This window comes from Onychomys torridus, chromosome 3, assembly GCF_903995425.1.
Source record: "Onychomys torridus chromosome 3, mOncTor1.1, whole genome shotgun sequence".
In the NCBI taxonomy this organism is placed as follows: Eukaryota; Metazoa; Chordata; class Mammalia; order Rodentia; family Cricetidae; genus Onychomys; species Onychomys torridus.
Genome location: NC_050445.1, coordinates 22,760,311 through 22,783,070, shown reverse-complemented (window position 1 = coordinate 22,783,070; position 22,760 = coordinate 22,760,311). Strand labels below are relative to the sequence as shown.

Sequence of the window (22,760 nt, the reverse complement as noted above, 5' to 3'; positions counted from 1 at the left end):
TGAGGGGCAACTGGACAATGTTCAACAAAATTCTAATATCCAACTCAATTCTCATCAACATAGCCAAGAACAGCTTAGTATCTTAGGAACACAGGATTTCTCATCAGTGAATTGAAATGGTGGCCCTTCAAAAACTATTCGTGCCTATCTCTAAGAAAAATACTGTGGAGTTCAAGGAATTTGACTCTACATGATTCTGAATTCTAAACAAAACCCTAATTAAACTGCATTGTGTCGCTGGTCTCAAGTGTTTCCTTTTTAGTGGTGGTAAGAATAAAACTCCTGGCCTTGTGCATGCTAGAGGCATGTAGGACTTAGCCTTTCACATTTGGATATACCTAAAATTAAGATAGGCGATAAAGCATACTATATGGACAACCCAGTGGTTTAGAGCAATTTGTTCTTGCAAAGGATACAGGTTCCACTCCCAACACAAAGTTGGCAGCTGTTTCTCCATGGCTACAGCATGCACAGTGCACACTTAACATGCAAAATACTCATACACATAAAATGAAGTCTTATTAAAGCATGGGGTGCTGTTGCAGGGGACCAGAGCTTAATTCACAGCACCCACACAGGATGGCTTAAAACTGCCTGTTAAGTCTAGCCAGAGGATGGGGGAGCACAATGCAATGCCTCTGCTTTCCACACTTAAGTGAACATGCCCATACAAGTATGTTGGACCTGTCTATGTGGATTCAAACTCTACTACTGGTACCAACTTCAGTAAGATTGCTTTTTATTGATGTGACAAAACATCATGGACTACTACTGAGAAGCCAGGGCAGGAATGGAAGTGGAGACCACGAAGGGATGCTGCTTTCTGTTTTTTTTTCTCAGCATTTCCAAGCTCCCACATAATAGCCCATTTAGCTTTGAGCCATGTCTACAATCTTCCCCAAAGCAACAAGGCCAGGTCTGACTGTCACAGCATTATTCCACTCCTGGTACCAATTTGCATCCTAGTTTACTTTGTTGCTATGGTAAAACCCTAAAAGCAGACTGGAGAGTATATGATTTGTCATACACATTTCAATCTTTTCATCCATTACTGAGGAAAGTCACAACAGGAACCTAGAGACAGGAACTGAAGCAAGACACCATGAAAACTGTTCACTGGCATGCTCAGCTTGCTTTTTGTAAAATATAACCCAGGGATACAGGGATGGCACCTCTCCCTGTAGACTGACTGGGTCAATGTCCCCATAGATTTAACTACATAAAAGCCAATCTAATAGGAGCAATTCCCCTCTTCCCAGACAAGTCTGATTGTGACAAGTTGACAAAACCAAAAAACCTATCACACTGATAAACAAAACAAATCATGCTTTTCTTGGGAGGTGTAGAGACCTGGGTTTTAAGTTGGGTCCTTCTACGCAAGATTGACCTTCAGCTTGTAACTTTAAACTCACCCTCAAGAGCCTTTTACACACTGAGAATAATCTTCCACCTCCTAATTCTACCCAATTTATACATTTTGAAGTGAGGCTTAAGTTATTTAAGTCAAAAAAGACATCTGAATCTTGTGCCATGAATAATTTTTTTCAAAGTCAGTAAAAAAATGTCACGAGCTATACTTTGCAGTAACATTTCCAGGAAAAAAAAAAATGGGTAACCAGGTAACATTCTGAGACTGATTCTCATTAACTTATCAAAAATCATCAAGAATATTTTCACTAAAACACTAAATCCAATGCAGTGGCTCATGCTTTCAATGCTACCACTCAAGGCCAGCCTGGTCTTCGCCTGCAGTTCCTGGTTTTAAAAACTGTAAAAATACCTTTAAAACTAAATATAAGCAACAAAACCCCTGTTCATTATCCACTTGCTAATCTTCAGATTTAATCAAACCTTTCACTAATACATGGGACTCTCGAAGATTTCACTTAGAAACAGGAGTTAAAACTTTTATTCCATCACAACAAATTTAAAGACTACTGACCATCTGTTTTCTTTACCTAAAACTGATTTCCCTCAACATTGGACAACTCAATTTTTAGATTCTTTTAGAAAAGTGGTATTTTAAAATTGCAATAAAAACTCTAAATATCAAGAGACTGATTGATGTAGGTGAAAAAAGAAAGCATCCGTGCTCTCCTCTAAGTAGGAAGTGGTAGTAAAGCTTTGCAGTTGTTTACTGGCAATATCCTCTACTTCAGGGAAAATTATCTACTTCTCGCCTCTTAAAATGAGATGCGTGGAAGCTAGAACTATCACTACTAATAAAAAATTAACTAGATCTTTCTGATATAGTGACAGTGTTACCTGCTTTTAAAGGCATTGTATACTGTTAAGAAAAAAATTAATCTGAAGCACATACTACATAACTGAGAGTATGAATTCACCATTGCGCACCGATAAGAGGGCAATGAACTACACAGGTCTCCCACATAGCAAAGTTGTTTTACTTGATGTTAGATGTTAACATCCAATTAAACTCTTCATGAATACATTTTAAAAGGTATATAAAATAAAGTTGAAGCTAGTAGAATTTCTGAAGTTCGGGAAGAATATGCAAAAGAACTGCCAGGCATGGTAATATCTATAACCCACTCAGAAAACCCAAGCTGGAAATCCCCAGTTTCAGGCCAGCTTGCAATCCTGAGCAAAGCACTGCCTCTAGTCAAACAACACTCCAATCCCACCCAATTGCCTGTCTCTAAAAATACATGTAACTTCACATCATGGAGACATAAGCATGTTCATGTATGTGATGGGAGAACACTAACACATACATCTTCTTGAACCCACTTTTTAAATACATTACTAAATACTGAATTACTACAAGAGCCCTGTCAAGAACTTCCACAGAAACCGGCATCCAAAGCAAACATTAAGTCTCTGTGGATTACAGGTATAAAAGAATCTTTGTATGGTGCTTTAAAATTTAAAAAATTAAATAAAAATTTTAAAAATTGTCTCAGTACTGACTAGAAGCACTTAGTCCTTAACAAAATCCTAGTCAAATAAATTAACCAAGAGTTCAGATTTTTATGTGTATGTAATAAATTTCTACAAATTAGACATTACTACTAAATTTTAGAAATAACTGTAAACCAAGTGTTGTAATGCAAACCAATTCAACTAATGCAAACTACAATATCTTGTTTTAAAATAGCAAAATCTGAGGCTAGAGTTCTAACTGCAACTCTAGGGGATCTAATGTCCTTTTCTGGACTGAATGGACACCTGCACACTCACACATGCTCAGACACACAGGTCTCTCTCTCACACACACATCTTTAAAAACAACCCAGATATTGCCTCTACAGTTTGACTATGGGCTACCAGTTTGACTAAGTGGCTACCAGATAGACACTGTACCCAACCCCACACTTTGGATTAAAGTGACAGATTGTTTTAAGAGTAGCATGACTTAATGGATACATAGAGGTAAACTTTTATTTTAAAGGAGCATTTACATTCTGGCCTGGGATGATCAGGAACAGCAGACAGTCAGGAAGGACAAAGCTAGCAAACCCCACTCACACTTCAGAAAGCAGCCAACTAAATTTATCCCAACAAAACCTGGCAACTCATGTTAAGGAATGCTTGGTGGCAAAACATGAGCCTAGAATACATAAATCCCTAGCACGTCAAATCAACCTTAAAAAACACCCGACAACTGGTTTTGCCGATGCAGATAAATTACTAAGGGTGTTCAATAAGGTAATACTTTACTGTCTTGTTATTAGTGATACTCTCCAAAGCATACTAGTAGTCTGGTTTCTGGGCTTTTAGTTAATGTGAAGATATGACATTCAGATTTAACATTTACATATTAATCTCGCTATGATCACAAGGTTTGGGCTAGAATATTTTCACTAAACTTTTCCTTTACTGTGGTACTGTGGTTATAGCTCAGCATACTTGTCCAGCAGATACCCAGCACCAAAGTAGTAGGGAAGGGGAAGCAAAACAGTATGCATCACAGGTATACTATACCAGTTAGTTCAGTGTTGGGCCACCTGTCCAGATATGCCTGCATTTTCTTACCTTTAGAGTCAACATGGGTAAAGTTCTGGCAGCTTCTCATTTTTAACTTTTAATACCTGGTTTCTTTCACCTGCTAATGCTCTGAAGACGTTTTTAAAAATTCAACACAAAATACTTACACTGCACTTGCAAACTAAGTATAACATTTTTCTATTTCATCAATCATCTCTATTAATTATAAAAATAACAATCAGAAGGAAGGAATATGTAATAATCTCTCCAAACCCATACCCAAAATAACCCAAATACATTCACAACTCTGGAAATTACGTGTCTTGAACTGAATAAAATGAACTGTAGTACCTGCTGGTACATTTAAGATCTCTGAAAAACTCCAAATACTATTCAACTAATAAATTTCATTCTTTCGTCAATCCAAGCTGGAACTATCCTAAAAATTTCAACTGACACCATTTATATTTAAAAGCATTTAGGCAAACTATTATATCTACTCTTGAAATTATTGTACTAACTTCCCCAACTTTGTCATTAAGTATTCGTCGCATAGGAGTTAGCGGTTCATTTAAAACCTTACATGATATCTAAACATTCAAAATCTTAAAAGTAGCATTATCTTGACAGTGCACAAAGATCAGAAAATGGGAAGCCAAGAAACATATAAAAAGGGGCTCCCACTTGATTGCTTTTTTATCTTTCAGGAAATAAACATGCAAATTGTTATTTTCAATAAACAGAAAGTCTACGTTCAGTTCTTCACATAAAAGTGAACCTGAAAGCAAACTCACAGGTATCAGGAAGAATAGACCTACCTCTTCAAATTCAACCTACTTTGAAAGTTTGCAACAATGTTGCAAATGCCACTACTTTCTGCTGACAGTGACTCAGTAAAACCTGTGTTTCTAAGAGGAGGCGTTTTCTGCAACATGTTGCTGGAAATCTGAATTTATAAAGGTGTTACTATTAAAAAGTCAATTAAGATACTTGAAAGCTTAAACATACTGACTTACAGGTGCATATGCTGCACTCTCAAAGGGCCAACAAGTCCACATGGGCTAACCCTTACCTCTGGAGAGGTGTCTTAACATGTGAAAAGTCAGGAATCATCCATCAGCATTAGTACACAACTTGTGCAGCATAATTAGCAGCACAAGTCTATTTAAAAAATGAAATGCCTTCTTTTCAAGCTGTCAGGCTTGCTGGCACCAGATAAGTAAATGCAATTAGATGAATAACTAAATTATTATATATCATTTAGATGTGTACATAAAAACCGTCTTCTCCACTACTTCTAAAATTACAACAGATTTAAAAACAAAAACAAAAAACAAAAACAAACAAAAAAAAAACTCCTGACAACTGACAAGTCTTAAAAGCTTTGAATAAAATTCCTTCCCTGGTTAATTAATAAATGTGAATAAAAATATCCTAGAAAACTTGTTTTTTGATAATTCTGTGTACATACTTTTTAATAAGCAGCGATGCTTCTGTTCAAAAATCCATTAATTACCTAATTTTCTAATGGAGGAAATGGAAACTTATAATACTTTCTGTGAAACATCTGTCTATCAACCCAGGACAAAATCATTAACAATATATAGGAAGTTCATAAACAAGATATTGTTTTGTATTTTATGTATGGTGTTGTTGTTCTAAACTAAGTAAAGCTGGTTTTGAAATAGTACAAGATAGTTTTCCATCTCAGCATACTAACCAATGAGTGCCCTTTGGTTTGTATAAATCAAAAATAAAGATTGTTAATTACAGATAACCACCTTGATCTGGGGAACCCTTTGCACACAAATATCAAATAGCTAGGCTCTTATTTTACACAAGTTTAACTGTTAGGCATTATCAAACTAACTTACTCTGCCTACACCCACAGAACTATTTCACTGAACACAGGCTGTATCTGTAACCAAGTAGTAGCTTACACAAGTTCCAAAAAGCAGTGTTTAGTTTTACTTTTAAAATGGGGAAGCCACACATTTTAAAAGTAAATATAGGTGAATCAGATATAATTTGAACCTAATAAACCATGCATGAGCCAAGAGTTAATAAACCAATGTGTTTTGAATTCATTCAAGTACTGAGAATTCTGTATAAAGGTTTAGTATATATCAGCTATCATAAGTTGTGGGAAAAAAAATTCAACTCCCAAATAAAAATATATAGTTAAAATACATAGTGGTTAGTATTTCACGCAGCATAAAATCTGGTAATTCAGAAAGTTTACATGTCCCAGCTGACCATGTGTGAAAATGCAAAGCAGATATTAAAACCAGTATTGTGTCTAATATTTAAAACCAGCTTGTAATTGAGAGAACATCTAAAATCCTTAATTAAAAAACACAAATGAAGTGAAAGCTTTAAACTGGTACACACTGTTCACACCTATATTTCAAGTTTGGAAATGCATATTTGCAAGCAGCAATACAAAAGTATTCATGAAGAATGCATAATCTCTGAAAATTATGAAAACATCCCTGCTACCAATACATTTCTAAATACAAAACTGACTAACATATTTGTTACTTCTGTGTAGCTAGAGAAGTTCATTTTCAAAACAGATAAAATTCAGTCTTTAGGTGTGAATGGTATGAATGACAGTCTTTTTTTTTTTTAATTCTTAGTTGTTTGGGATCCTTAAGCATGCAAAAGCTTTGAACAGGAGGGTCCACAAAGGAACCAGTGTTGTATTATGGCATCCAGTTAGGCCAGAGCTGGGAATGCCTCTGGGTCATCTACATCAGGAGCAGAAGCACTTGACTGAGGAGGAAAAAAAACAAAAAACAAAAAATTAACTACAATTCTCAAATATTAAAAATAGGCTCTTAGTGTCTATATTTAGACACTGAATTCTATAGTCTTCAGGTTAAAATACTACATAAAATAGATTGAAGCATTTACTTTAGAAACAAAATTATACATCAGAATAAAACTATACATACACCAGCAATGAGTCTGTTTTTCCAATTAAGTACTTTAATTATCTGATGTGCTAAGTCTCATGTACAGAGCTTGTATATTGCTAAGTTAAGTGTTCTACCACTGATTGATAGATTTCCTGCCCCCTCCCCACCCCGTTTCCAACAAGATTTTGCCAATCCCACCAGCACTTGGAAGGCAAAGGCCACTTGGTCTAAAGTTGCAGGATAGGCAAGGCTGTGTAGTAACACCCAGCCTCAAAATAAAAAAGCTCCAAAAATAAAATAAATGTGGTTTGTTTTTCAAACTGGACATTAAAGTTATCCCTAATACTTTCTCAACAGACAATTCTGTATTTAAGATCAACCATTTGGGCATCTATCAAAATTCTCATTAAGAACTTGTTTTAGAGCTGGACATGGTATAAAGGACCTTTGGGAGGGTGAAGCCTGACTACAAGTTTGGGAACAGCCTGATAGAGCACCCATAAACAAATTAATATTGTATCCTACTCTTAAATCATGGCATAGAATACGTTTCATGGAAACTTTAGCAATCCTAAGAATTTTCTAAACCTCAATTTACTCAGCAGTGAGGAAAATACCCCAGAGTAAAAAGAAATTATGCCAGCATGCAAAAAGCCTAACACAACACCCTGACAAGCACAAAGTAAGAATTCAACAGTATGCTTAATTCAACTCATTGGCAGCACTACTATAATCATTAAAGTCCCTTAGACAGAAATAAAACTAATGCCTGGTATGACTGCATATGTTTACCAGCACTTTACAGCAGATCAAGAGTTCAAAAACAGCTTGGTCTACATAGATGAGTACTAGGCAGGCTGGAACCACATAGTGAAACTGTTGCAAAATGTTGTTTCTTGAAAATAAATCACTTCTTTCTTTAGTTCTGTATCCCCACACAGCTCCAGAATATCCATCCAGTTATCTCTTACAAGTCCTAAATTGCTTAAAACAGAAAAAAAGCATCTTAAAATCACCTTATCAGTCCTGCTGCCACGGTTTGGACGGCCCCCACGGCCACGGCCACCACGTCCTCCCCTGCCACCACGTCCTGGGCGGCCTAGGTCTCCAAAATTGATCTCCAATTGAGACGTTATATCATTTGCTGGCTTCCGGAAATGATGGTCCATAACAGAATCTTCAGCATGAGCCTAAAATGGTAAGTGAAGGCCCTTTGGTTAATTAATATAAAAGTAATGCTGCAAAATTTCTAAATGTACTTTCTCTCTAAAGACCCAATTATTAACCCTGTACTTTGTGTGAATGAATATATACACTTGTAGCTGAAGTTTTCCTATGTCCCAGCCTGCTGGTGGTCAGGACAAATTCCTCTTACCCGCCAGTCCCGCAGCAGCTCGGACCCAAGTAACACACAGAGGCTTACATTTACAAATTGTATGGCCATTAGCTCAAGCTTACTTATTTCTGACTAGCTCTTACATTTAAATTAACTGATAATTCTTATTAATGTTTAGCCACGTGGCTTGGTACCTTTTCCCAGTTCTGCCTTCACATCTTCCTTCTCACAACTCAGCCTTACACTTCCCTAGAATTCTCCTCTCTCCTTATCTCGCCTACACTATACTTCCTGCCTGGCTACTGGCAAATCAGCGTTTTATTTATCAATCAATCAGAGCAACACCTTCACAGCATACAGAAAGATATTCCACAGCATCTACTTCTAGCTCTACAGGTTGTACAGAGTTCACTTGGGGGTCAGGTAGTGACTTTGTTGTGGAATTCTTTTAACTTTCCTTTATCATAAATTTCTCTGAATTGCAGGTGTTACCACCAGCCCTTGGTTAATGACTTATAATCAAAATGACAAGTTCCCACTCTACTAAATCTTTAGCAGTTACATCCTTAAAATTGGAATTCCAATGTGAATCCCTGATGATCTTTTGAAAAAGACATATAGTTTTTACTAGTGATACATCTGAGGTTTTTGTTAATCTATACTCTTCCAAACTAGGCCCTCTTACCCAAGAATGAATGTATACATTTAAGTTTTGTTGTTTGCATACAATTGTAAGTTGAGCAACCATGCCTACCTCAAATACTAAATTTTTTGTGCACCACTACTTTCAAATTAGGAATGTTCTGCACAAATCTCCCAAAACTTGAAACCTGTTTAGTTTCAAACATTTCAGACAAGGATCACTCACTCAACCATCACTGCTCCTCCACATAAATTGCCAACTTCAAAAGTCAAACAATATAAACTTCACGTAAGAGAGTCTTAGACTACACGTAAGTCCTCATCTTAAATGCACTAAAAGCACTTTATTAATAAATGAGGCATTACAAAACTAAGATGTCTCAACCTGGAAGGAGGAATTAATAGAATACTGCTTAATGTCTCTAGTGTTATATATTCTGGATAAAATAGTTATACTCCTTGACTGAAAAGTTTGCTTTATACTAATAGTCTACTTTTTATTCTTAATACATACAAAATCTATTTTGAAGTATAACAAGTACATTGTCCTTTATAGCCAGTATCACAGCTGCTAATACCTTTAGTTATGACAACTCAATTTAAAGACAATAGTTTCTCAAATATAAATTTTAAGGAAATCTAAAAATCATTAAATATAAATCTACAAAAGCACTAGATAAACTAAAATATCACTTTTATAGCTTGTCTTTCAACTTGGTTTAAATGTTTGGTATTTCAAACCAACAATGTCATTATTAACTTTCTAGAACACAAAAGCAAAACAAACTTAATTCTGGATGGTTTTCTAACTTTTTAGGTTGACTTCTAGAATGTGATGAAACTAAACAAATCCACTTATCTCTCTAGAGCATTTAGGATGCCAACTTGCTCTGACCTCAGATCTGTCAGTACAATGACTCAGTCTACTGTTGTGGATATCGCTCTGTGTAAATAAAGTTCTGATTGGCCAGTGGCCAGGCAGGAAGTACAGGCAGGACAAAAGAGAAGAGAATTCTGGGAGGTGGAAGGCTGGGTGGAGAAAGATACTGCCAGCCGCCGCCATGACAAGATGTAAAGTACTGGTAAGCCACGAGCCATGTGGCAAAGTATAGATTAATAGAAATGGGTTAATTTAAGATAGAAGAAGTAGATAACAAGAAGCCTGCCATGGCCATACAGTTTCTAAACAATGTAAGTTTCTGTGTGTTTACTTGGTTGGTTCTGAGCATCTATGGACCTGGCAGGTGAGAAAGATTTGTCCTGCCTGGGCCAGGCAGAAAAACTCTAACTAACTACAGTCTACCATTCCCCAAACCATATTTCTTCTTTCTCAGAACCACCTCATTATTTGTCATACAGGTAATATCAGTGTTAATAATCAATAAGCTCATATTTGTGAGTATTTACATCACAAAGGCACGATAAATATATGAACCCAAATATAAGTGATTTGATAAATAAGAATGTTCAAAGTTCCAAATTTTTGCAGGAGCAATGTTCAAAAATTTCTTACCCCTTACCTTGCATGATACAGCAGTCCCTAGTATTTGCAGGATATTAAACTCAGGAGACACCTGAAACCACAGCACCAAACCCTACACTATGCTTTTTGTCTAGACATGAGCTATTAGTTAACTAATGGGCAAATAGTATACACAATGCAGATACAGTTGTAAATCCGTAATTCATACACTCAGAGAGTACAGGATAATTCTAAGGTTCTACAACACTATTTAGAATGGCGTGCAATGCAAAATTATGGATTCCTACAGTTTTCTATTTACTATTTTTGGACCTTAGTTAACTATAGGTTAACTGAAAACAAGGTACAAAACAAAACAAACAAACAAACAAAAACACACAGCTAAATGGGACTGCTATCAGAATAAAACATTTCAAGTTGGGAAACATCTTAACATGCATGTAACACACCAAGACTTCAATGCATTAATGAATTACCTAATCTTACAACTAGATTTTAATGGGAAAGGCCAGAGCCTAAGTAAACCTTTTTCATATTAACATAGGCCACTTAAATTCTAAATGGAAACTCCTACTCCTACATTAATTTTCATTGTTCAATCAATAACACTAACAATTTTATCTGTAAGAACTGGGATAAAAATGTTTTTTAAGACCTGACATTTAAGACAATTTTCTCATTTATATTTTTATGGAGTAAATATTAAAAACCATGCCTTCTCTAAACTTAGAAAACCAACGCTATTTAACCTCAATATTATCCAGTGTTTCCTATATTGGTCTCAGCCATTTGTATGTCTAATAAACCAAAGTGTATTAAGAAATTGAGTGCTAGAAGTTATGACTCATTGACAGAGCATGTGTATGTTAGTATGTTCCTGGGTTCAATTCCCAATATCAAAAATAAGTGACACAGCCCAATTTATCACATGAATGAATACATGTATCAAAAAGGCCAGCAAAAGCTGCTAGGAAAAAAATTTTAAGAAATAATTTGGTTAAATTCATATTCACATAAGCCCCTATCAGCATGACTTTCTGAAGTATTTACATTAGTGTCCATGTTTCTTACATAAGAAACTCCAATCAGTCTTTATAAGACACCATTCCATAACAAGGAAAAATACTAACATTTTCTAAGTCCTGAATATTTTTTCTTTCTTTCTGAGCAAGTTTTCTACACCAAATAAGTCTAAAATAAAGCTTAAAAGTTATCTGTATCAGTGGGCTGTGGTGGTGCACGCACTTGGGAGACAGAGGCAGGTGGATCTATGTGAGTGTGAGGCCAGTCTAGTATACAGAGCAAGCTCCAGGACAGCTAGAGCTAAATAGAGAAATCCTGTGTCAAAAAAACAAAACAAGTTAGCCATATGAAATTTAAACAAAAATTATAATTCAAGACACAAATGAACAAATTCAAAAAATTTTAATTTTACCTCTTCACTTTTTGATTTATGCAGAACAAATCCCTTTTTCCATTGTCCATCAGCACCTTCATTTGGTTTTCGGATATTAAATTCTACTTTCGCTCGGTCTTTATTTTGAATAGCTTTCCACTCATCCAAAGTCATCTCTTTTGGACCCTCTTCCTTAACCTCTTCAACTTCATTCTCCCTGTGAAAGATATTTAGATTTTATGCCTGATGGTTGTTACTAATTTGTAGAAAAATTTCGGGAGGACTGAAGAGATGCTAAGAGGTTAAGAGCACTGGGTACTCTCCCAGAGAACTGAGGTTCAGTTCACAGCACACGTGGCTGCTCATAAACCCCGTGACTCCAATTCCAGGAGATATGGAACCCGCTTCTGAACTCCACAGGCAGCAGACAAGCAAATGATACACATACATACAAGTAGGCAAAACACCTATATACATTAGAAAATTTTAAATATATATATTTCAAATTACAATAAGGAAAATGACCCTGACTCTTAGTATCTGTTAGAAAGACTATTGGAGAAGAATCTCAGCCTTCTGTTATAACCCAGCAACCAACTTGAAGCATGGTACAGACCAGTTCATTTGCACATTGATTTTCGAATACAGATTACCTTACAACTTGCTTTCTTAAAAGACTATACCATGAATTGCCCTTATCAACCCGTAATACACATTTCTTTGAAACTATATTTTAAACTGTACCCTCTCATGTAATTGATTTCATGGTCTATTTTTCTCCTAAACTGTATATGGTGCATACAGGTGTTCATGCATGCATGTGCATGCCAAGGTATGCCAAAGGTCAATGTTGGTATTTCCCATGATCACTCTCTGCTCTTCACTGAACCTGAAGCTCCCCAACTGGCTAGGTTGGATGGCTCTAGAAAATCTTCCCACCCCCACTGGGAGGGTTTAGGTTGGTCAGGTGTGCACCCACGCCTGGCTTTTATGTGAGTGCTAGATCTAACTTTGGTCTTAAAGCTGGAGCAGCAGGCGATTTATTGACTGACCCATCTCTATAACCCCATCATTTTCATTTTATATATAAAGATCATTATCTGCTGCTTCTACTTCAGTTACCAGGATTCAAGCAAAGCACACAAGCCTGATTCCTACAAATCTGAAATCCTATGTAACTCCAACTCTCAAATCAACCTCTAACATATGGACAGGAGACTGAGGTTTCATCAGTAATTGAACTGTCCACAAAACAAATTGGTTTCAATATTTATACCAAAATAGTTATCTGTCCCCCTTTCTACATAAAGCACTGGCCTAGGAATCCATCATCTTAGTCCAATTCCAAATGTCACCAAACAAATCATTTGCTATTTTGAGAGCTCTGCTTCCTTCCAAAGATAGCAAGTGATTTAGTGTAGCATCATTACTAAACTATCTTTATGTAATTCTTTATATCTGGACAGATTCTCTCTTACAACTTCCTGAAACAAATTTACAATTGCTCTTGATAAGACACTGGATATCAAATCTGTCAAGTCACTTTTACAGGTGACAGAACTAAAGCTCTGGAAAACTGTCCTCGAGACTCACCAGTTGACAGTCCGTAAAGACCACTTTGCTTCTTAAACTTATCCTGCAAATAAAAGATTATAATCCATTTCCCCTACTAACAGATTGCTCTGAAATGGTGACCATCATCTTCGTTAGAACAATTATCCCCAATTGATCCTAGGACCCAAGTAGAGGAATCCTTTCTAATACCCCATGAATATATCCGAGAAACACTTACAATCTTTGAGGATCACCCCGAAAGCAACTCAAATATGTTTAATAAAAGAAAAGGATGTGCTGGGTATTGTGAGGTACCATTAATCCCCATTAAGTAAAACACACACACACACACACACACACACACACACACACACACACACACACACCATTCTTAATGCAAAATACCACCTAATTCCATTTACTTTGGTATACTCTAGTGATTGTTTCCTTATCTCAACAAGCCCACAAAATACAATGCTTCCTCTCACCATTAAGAGTTGTTCACCAAAACAGCATTTCACATTTCTAATTTTTTTTGATGTAGTCTCAAGAGGTTCCAATTCAACAGTTAAAATCTTTAAACTACTTGAACAGGGAGTGACAGCACATGCCTTTAATCCCAACACTAGAGACAGTTAAGCAGATCTTCTTGTGAACTAAAGCCTGGTCTACAGAGTGAGTTCTACGCCAGCACTACAATACAGTAGACCCTATCTCAAAAACCAAACAGGACTGGACAAATGGTTCAGCAGTTAAGAGCACCAGCCAGGCTTCCCCAAAGACCCACATTCAAATGTCAGCACCTAATACAGGCTATCATCTACAACTCCAGACCCAGATCCAATAACCTCCACTGGCCTCCATGGGTACCACATGCATGTAGGCAAAACGTTCATACACACAAAATTTAAAATAACAAAATTTAAATGGAGGGTGTACTTCAAGGAATTGGCTGGCCAAAGAAACCCCAAAGACAAGTTAACAAAACCAATATCTGACTAATGGAATTACATCAAACTAAAAGACAATGTGCACAGATGGAAGAAAATACCTGTAACTCATTCATCAAGTGACTGATAGAAAGTATGTAACAAATCCAAAACAGCCAAAAAGGAAGGAAAAAAAAACATAATCTGACTTTAAAAAAAATGGGTAAATGTGGGTGGGCCAGCAGAGTTCAAGGCCAGCCTGCTCTACAAAGTGAGTTCTAGGGCAGCCAAGGCTGTTTGTTACACAACGTAAATGAAAACTATGGGCCTGGGGATGTAACTCAGATGATAGTGCATACCTAGCATGTATGAGATCCTGAGGTAAGTCTTAGCCATGCAAAAGAGACTGAGCATACCCACAATCCCAGTACTTGGAAAGAATCATACATAAGTAATAATCCTCTATTATATAGTTCAAGGGCAGACTACTTAAGACCCTGACTAAACACAAAACACACACACACACACACACACACACACACACACACAAAAAAAAAAACACCAACAAAATCACAATGACATCATCTCACCCTCATCACAAATGATTATTAACAGAGAAAGAAATGCTAGTGATTGATACAGAAAAAATACCCTCAGAAATGTCATCAATACAACCACAATGGAAATCAAAGATTCTCAAAGAATAAAAACCTAGAAACAGATAAAAAATTTTACCATTGGGCATCTACTGCGCTGAGCTTAACTTTTCCTGACAAGCACACACAAAAGTTAAGAAACTTATTCCACCTGATTGGTGGAGCAATGAGTTTCATCATTTATTTATAGGAGCATGGGTGAGTGGTTATTTACACGAACACAGAAAACCTGTGAGCAGTAACACCAACAGAGAATAGACCCCCCCATCCCTTAGCAATCATTAAAGACTTATACATACTCAAAGTAGGGGTCCTCAGGCCACCTACCTGGCAAGCCCATAAATAAATGTTAGTTTAGTAACAGGTACCATGATTTCAGGACAGCAATGCTCATGTCATGCCCAATAGATTGAGCTCCACAACATACCCAAAGGTAATAAAATCAGTATGCCAAAAATACACCCACACCCCAATGTTTACTTGTAGCATTAGTTAATAGTCCAGTTCCAGGAGATCCAACACCCTCTTCTGGCCTCTGTAGATACTGCATGAATGCAATAAACTTATCACACACACATGCATGCAAACACTCATACATATGAAATTTTTTAAAAGAATGCTAATGAGCATTCTCATCATTGTTTTTCACAGTCTGAACCTAATTTTTTACAAAGCTGTTTTTCAAGTTTCAAGATATAGTATTTATAACTGATAATGTTGAGATTGCATTGAACTAAACACTACAAATACCTCTTATACCAACGATTTGGTTCAGTTTGGTTCTTTCTTTTTGCCTTTTTCCAGACACGGTTTCTCTGTGTAGCTGTGGCTGTCCTAAAATTCACTTTGTAGACCAGGCTGGCCTTGCACTCAAGAGATCCACCTGCTTCTGCCTCTCAAGTGCTAGGATTAAAAGGAGTGCTCCACCACTGCCCAGCTTAATTCAAATTTTAGCACACTCCACCTATTCAGAATCTCAGCGCAGTACAGCTATCATTAGAATTACCCTTCCTAGCCGGGGCTGTGGTGGCGCACGCCTTTAATCCCAGCACTCAGGAGGCAGAGCCAGCCTAGACTACCAAGTGAGTTCCAGGAAATGGCACAAAGCTACACAGAGAAACCCTGTCTTGAAAAATTACCCTTCCTAAATTCAAATGCAAAGTATTTTGTTCCTTTCCTTCATACCTGGGTAACAATAGCTGATTTTTATGATCAGGGCTTAAAGATTTTACTTAAAACACATATTCCTCTATTTTTCTAAGGTGTATAAAGACAGTAAAATTATCAAATCAACACCAAGCCAGGCATGGTATTACACACCTGTACTCCCAGGACCTAGAAGGTAACACAAGAGATACTGAGTTCTAAGCCATCCTGAACTACACAGCAAGATAATGTCTCAAAGCAAGAAAGTCTCATGTCTGTGCCATCAAATGAGTTACTTTATTGGTAAAAATCCAAATTCCAAGGTTGGAGCATTACATCTCCACACAAAACCACTTACTTATTTTCAGTGTCTGCCACTGGGTGCTCTTCACCTTCAGGTGTTTCCTCAGTCACATTTGATTGATCCAAATCACTGCAATTATAAGATATTTGTTTCTGAATGTATTTGGGAGACTCTCTAAGGAAAGAAAGAAAAAGAAAGGCATCTAGGTCCATTTACATGTAGCCAAAAGTCCATCATAACAAAGTGAAAACTTTTATATTCTTTATGTATTTCTACTAATTTTATTCTATTTCTATTCATTTTACGCTCCAGTAGACTAAGAGAAAACAAATTATTAAATTAGTTTACACACTTTTAAAATAACATTTTATAAGTCAGATGCAATAGTGGATACCTGTAATTAACTACAAAGCAAACTCAAGGCTAGCCTGGACTATGTAAGATCCATCTCAAAAATACAAGGGGGAGGCCTTACCAAATTTTGTAAGGAAGACTACGATAACTAGAGTTCAAACAATTAAAGTCATAATACTCCCAGTATCTTTATCATAGGGCTTCAGAAAAACTACGTATATCAGCAAAATAATTAATACATTTAATTATTTTTATTTAAATATAAACATCCCATAAGACATTATAAGGCTATAGCTTTGAGACAGAACATCCATTCCTATCTCCAGAACAAAATTTAAGTATTGACAAGCCTCTAGTAAGTTAAGCGTTTTGGTTTCAAATTATTTAACTTAAAAAAAAAAATCAGAATACCAACGTTAATTCATCTTTGACAGTTCCCCAGTTGTGAGATCCGCTACCTCCACGTTTGTCCTCATGCTTCAGGCCACTGTAATGCGAAAAAGAACTAACAAAACTGAGTTAACATTATACTCTTTAGTTCTAGAAATTCAAATTTTGTTTTTATTAAATAAGCACATTTAAATCTAAAACATACAACAATCAGTGAGACTTACGATCTATCACTTCCACTATGCCTATCAAATTCACGTTTGCCACGAGAATCAAATCCATCGCCTCGGCCCATTCCACGTCCACGGCCGCCTCGACCTCTTCCAAGACCACCTCGGCCTCGGATAGGCCGTTCAATAATCGGTCTACAAAACAAATTTAAAAATTATACCTCTGATGTTTCTCAAAAAAGGAACAGGGAAAATCACTCCAAGGCTCAAAAATATAGACTATTCTTGCTGGCTTATAACCCAACAATTAAATATATGTAATTCCAAGTTTGTTTCTACTCATGTAAATGGAGAAATAATTAGAAACTTTTGTTATTCTTTAAAGCATTGCTGCTGGTCACTTACTGACTCACTGCATCCGTCATACTTGTATTCATCAATACTCTTAACTACAATAATCATATCTAGCCTGCATGATGAGTGACAGACAATACCACTATCCTTTTAAACTCAGTATCTGGACAGAGGGAGGAAAAGAAACTGGTTGTTGACTCAAAATATTTACTACTAAGAGATTTAACTTAGAACAGGTTATCCATCAATATAAATGCAACAACATATATACTCACTTTTCTCTGAAATACACATAAGTAACCACCCCAACTACTACCTGGCAATTATGCCCAATTTACAGCTTTACATTAAGATCTAACAACTATAGGAGAACAAAGTGGGAAACGCTTGTTTAAAGCTTACCTATCAACTGAAAATTCACCACCTTCAGAACCCTTTTCTTCAAGTGGCTTTTCAAATCTTCTTTCCCGAGGTGTTCGCCTTTCCGGTCTCCTATCAATTATTTTCCCTTCTCCCTGAAGTTGTTGATCAGGTCTTCTTCCAACTCGCCTTATTCCTTATGACAAATAACCAGCATAAGCAAATCATTTTTACAACACGAAAGTCTAGGCTAGACTATTAAGGCTGATGGGCATCACCCATGTGTAACAAACTGCTTTAGGACATTTTTCTTCAATGGTAAACATCTCAAACTTCATCTACAAGCTAGAACTGACCTGGAAATCACTGGGCACCATCACACCTTTACTTTCCAAGAAGTCAAGAGCCTACTACAAAATTTTAAACTTACAGATATTTCAGCCCAGTGATATATTTTTGGCTTTAAAGACATTAAAGCTAGGGCTAGAGAAATGGCTCAGAGGTTAAGAGCACTGACTGTTCTTCCAGAGGTCCTGAGTTCAATTCCCAGCAACCACATGGTGGCTTACAACCATCTGTAATGAGATCTGGCTCCCTCTTCTGGCCTGCAGGAATGCATGCAAAACAGAACACTATATATATAATAAGTAAATCTTAAAAAAAAAAAAAATTTAAACCCCTCCTCCTAACATGGGGTTTCCCATTTAAAAAAAAAAAAAAAAAAAAAGACATTAAAGCTAATACCAGTAGCCATTAATAAATAACCAAGAACTGGATATTCACTAAATATGCCCCTTAGAAAACACTGAAAATCATTTTTCTATATAATCCACAGGGGGGAAGGCAGGAAAACAACTCTTAAATCTAGAAAATTTTCTGAAAGAAAAATAAAAGACATTCATGAGCTCTAGGAAAAAACCCTAATTTAAAACAGCTATTTGAGCTAGACATGGTGCATACAATATTACCACTAGAAGAGTAGGGCAAGGAAGGTTTGGAAGTTCAAGGCCAATCTGGATTACAGAGACCATGTCCCAACTCCACCTCAAGCAAGCAAATAGACCTATTTAAGCAGAAAAATCACCACTTTCCTCATTGACATTCAAAGTCCAAGTACATATACACAAATCTATATACATATTCCCAAATCTAACTTTTAACACTATTGTGTAACATTAGGAAATACTACATTATTAGTATGGATAGAAAGCTTTTTCTATGTCTGCTCTTTCAAGTATCTGTTTTCAAAGCATCTTCATAAATCACACACAGAAAGATCCTCATTTAGCAATTATGTCCTAAGAAGGCCGCAACCATCCAGAATGATAGTAACATGGGGAGCCCTGAGTTCAGTCATAGTACCCACCCTCAAAAACGAAAATACAATTTTCTCTAAGTGACATTTAAAGCCTAAACTAATTTTTCTAACTTCATTTTTCTTTCTGATAACATAGGAAACTCACAAAAAGAACCAATATGAATGGAATTATTGGTAGTCCTAAGGACAAATTGATGGTAAATACATGCCTACCATTTCAGGTATGCTCTAATTACCAAACCACAGGTTTTGACAGTCAAAAAAACAAAACAATACAAAACAAAAAACTGCTCAGAAATTTTTTGTAAAATCTTAAGTTATGTGACTTAGTTTAAGAAAACAGAACACCATCAGGATATACCAATTTGTTCAGATATCCCTAGTCTTACAGTAAAGATGAAATTAAAAAGTTCATTCTCTGTAAATTCTCAGGACAAGACCTAAATGTAGACCTTATACCAAGACATTTACATAAATTTCATCAGAGGTACAGTGTGTTAGGGTGGAGCTATGGAACCAGCTCAGTCCTGGTAATGATAACCAAGCTAAACACACCCAAGGGACAATGGCTTGCTTCCCCACCCAATATTCAATGAGGCCTACATAATCAGAAAAACTTATTAAACTCATCATGGGGTTGGGAGTGTGATAGCCTAGTGTGCAAAATGTTGGGTTCTACCAATATCACCACAAAAAGTAAATTCATCTATTGAAAAATGATTGATATTTTTTAAACATGCAAGGTTTTTTTGATTTACTTACCTATACTTCAATTCTAATTGCAGTAGAATCCTGGTGTTTTTTTTTTTTTAAATCCAAAAACCTGGTCTACACTTAACATTTTGCCAACTCTCAAATTCTTCAATAGACACCATTACATTCCAGCATTGTGTTATCAAGACACAGGCGGGACACACCATAGGTTAACAACTCTTTCCTTTCTTAGAGGTACCAACTACCACCCAATACACAGAACTGACATGTTTATTCAGAATTTCCCCTTATGTTTCCCTTGTTTTAAGAAACTCTGGTTTTAGATTGATCTAAGGGTTGAGGGATGCAATTAACACAGCTTTTCCCCAGCATGGACAGGTCCTGAGTTCAATCCCCAATACCAAAAAAAAAAGAAAAGAAAAGAAAAGAAAACTAAGGAAAAATGTGGATCAGCAATGTGCATAAGTTTTCCAAAGGACTGAAGTAAATGACAAACAATCCTGGCTATAATAAAATTCCCTACATTTATGACTTACAATGTTAGTTTCCAGGTAAGATCATAGATTGGATTCGTGGTGAAAACAAGAGTAATTTCAATTAAGCTTCATGCTTTGAACATTTTAATGAGTGAGCGCATCTACCTGGTGTGTTTTAGACACAACTTATTCGTGTACTTTCTTTTAATTAGTGTCATCAAAAAGGCAAACAGTTTAAAATAAATCACCAGCCATTTTTTTAACACAAGTATTAAATGCCTTATTCAACTGTGTGATGTCAAGAAGCTTAATCGGCTGAGTACTTCTGCCTAGGTGATGTTTCCTAACACTCCAGACTATGCTGCCCTTCCGAATCTGTCATTTTTAGCACAAGAGTTCTTCCTTTTATTCAATCAACTAGGTTTACTCCAAGCCTTACCAAAAAAAAAAAAAAAAAAAAAAGACGACACCCCCTAAAAAGATGCCTTAAACTAAAACCTAAACAATTCCTTTCATGAGCACGTGGCAGGCAGTAAGAGGCAACTTTAACATATAATGGCAATTGTAAAGGCTCACAGCTTAGCTTCTATACCTACCTGCTATGGATTTTGCACTTTCTTAACCCTTAATTGCTTTGCCTTTTCACCCACAATAAGCCAGTATTGGGGAAGAATGCTAACATCAAATCAAATCAACTAGGAAACTTTCAGCGCCCTGGAAGGGACTATTAACCGCCAGTGAAGCCCTGACCACGCTTCACGCACGTGCGGAGGCAAAGCTGCAGACGCCCAGGAGCTCGGCTGCCGGGACGTGACAGGCTGGGCACTCATTTTACCCACGAAGCCAAAAGCTGGAAAAGCCCCATGACTTGGGGGCTTCAGGGAGTTGGAAGGAGGGATGGCGACATGAGAAGGGACCTGCTCACGACCAGTCTCCATTCGGAACTCCCTCTAGAAAGAGTAGGACCAAATAAATCCCTCTCCTTCCCAACAGTCTAATTCAGGCCAGGAAGTTACAGTAAGTTTAACACGCGAGCGAAAGGGGACAACAAAACGCACACGTGGGGCCCAAACAGCACCTCCCTCCCCTCGAACGGTGTCCCCCCAAACTGAGTCGCAGCCCAAGTGGAAACTCCAAGCCCCGGCCTTTCCTTCAAAGTCCGCGCCATTGTGGGACAAGATGGCAGGGCAGGAGCCCAGAGCGGGCAGCAGCCCCCAGGAGCACGCCGAGCAGGAAACGTGCCCGCGCCGCTCCCGGGCACGGGGAGTCGGGCGGCGAACGCCCGGCCCGAATCGGCGGGAACGCCCGGGCCGCCCTCCCCGAGCACGCTCGGCCAGCCCGAGGCGGGAAGGCTCCCACCGAGCCTGCGAGCGGCGGCGTGGACTTGGGGCCAGCCACGCTGCCGGCACCGGCAGGGAAGCGAGGAGGGCTCGGGGGCTCCGCGGGCCCGCCCGCTGCACACGCAAAGCGGCGGCGCACCTCGCCCGGCTTTACCTTCTTTCTTAAGCGCCACCGGCGGCTGCGTCTCCTCCTTTTTGTCAGGCACGCCGACGCTGGGGGGCAGCGGGTTCTTGCGGTCTTTCTGGGACTCTTTCCGCAACTGTTTGCCCGCCGCGTTGGAGTTGGTCTGGGCCGCGGCCTGAGCCGCGCTCTTGGCCCCAGGGCCCCCAACGCCGCCCCCGCCGGCTTCTTTTTTCTTGTTCTCTGCTGCCTTCAGTACCTCGAAAGGGTCCGATTCGTCGTCAAATAGCTGGTCGAATCGGTTGGTGACCACGCAGCCGAAGCCTTCCTGTAGGTGCCCAGGCATGATGGTGGCTCGGCGGCGCGTTCCTCCACGGATTGCAGCGGACCGCGCCGAGCCAAAAGCGCCTGCTTCAGCTCTTCCCACAAGATGGCCGGGCCGAGAGAGGGGGGCCGCCTTCTCTTCCGGCGCTAGGCACACATCCGGGAGCGGCCTGCGCCGCACAGCACCATGGGGCATGTAGGCCACAGCCGCTCATCCAGAGACGGCTGCGCACTCCTGAACCACAACCCCCAGCCTGCACCGCGCAGCCACTCTTCGCGCGCGCCTGGGAGGCGGGATCTCACGGAAAGAGTGAAGCGTGCTCGCTGAAGGTGGAGAAGCGTGCGCTGGGCGGAGTTCTGCCACCTGCTCTTGTCACCCTTAAACTCTCTCGGTCTTTAGCTACCCCTGAAAACAGGAAAACGTGAGGGTGTCTTCTGCTCACGAAAGTGTTCTCTGTCTTTGGTTTCGCCCACCCCGCCCTTCTCCGGCCGAGGACTTTCTCCACCTTTCTGAGAGGGTCAAG

At 38.3% G+C, this 22,760-nt stretch overlaps 1 protein-coding gene across 4 annotated transcripts; it reads right to left on the bottom strand.

Moving 5' to 3' along the window:
- Positions 1 to 3,384: 3,384 nt before the first annotated feature.
- On the bottom strand, positions 3,385 to 22,378 carry Serbp1 (SERPINE1 mRNA binding protein 1). Of its 4 annotated transcripts, none has more exons than XM_036180686.1 (8): positions 21,946 to 22,378; positions 17,986 to 18,139; positions 17,284 to 17,424; positions 17,085 to 17,174; positions 16,370 to 16,444; positions 11,766 to 11,943; positions 7,886 to 8,059; positions 3,385 to 6,723 (listed from the first exon to the last, which is right to left on the bottom strand). In XM_036180686.1, the coding sequence occupies exons 1-8, from the start codon at positions 22,256 to 22,258 to the stop codon at positions 6,667 to 6,669; spliced, it is 1,182 nt and encodes a 393-aa protein (XP_036036579.1). In that variant the 5' UTR covers positions 22,259 to 22,378; the 3' UTR covers positions 3,385 to 6,666. The 4 variants fall into 4 exon arrangements, with proteins under 4 accessions (XP_036036579.1, XP_036036580.1, XP_036036577.1 ...); XM_036180687.1 differs by having other exon boundaries at positions 17,085 to 17,156; XM_036180684.1 differs by having other exon boundaries at positions 16,370 to 16,489; positions 21,946 to 22,377.
- Positions 22,379 to 22,760: the final 382 nt, after the last annotated feature.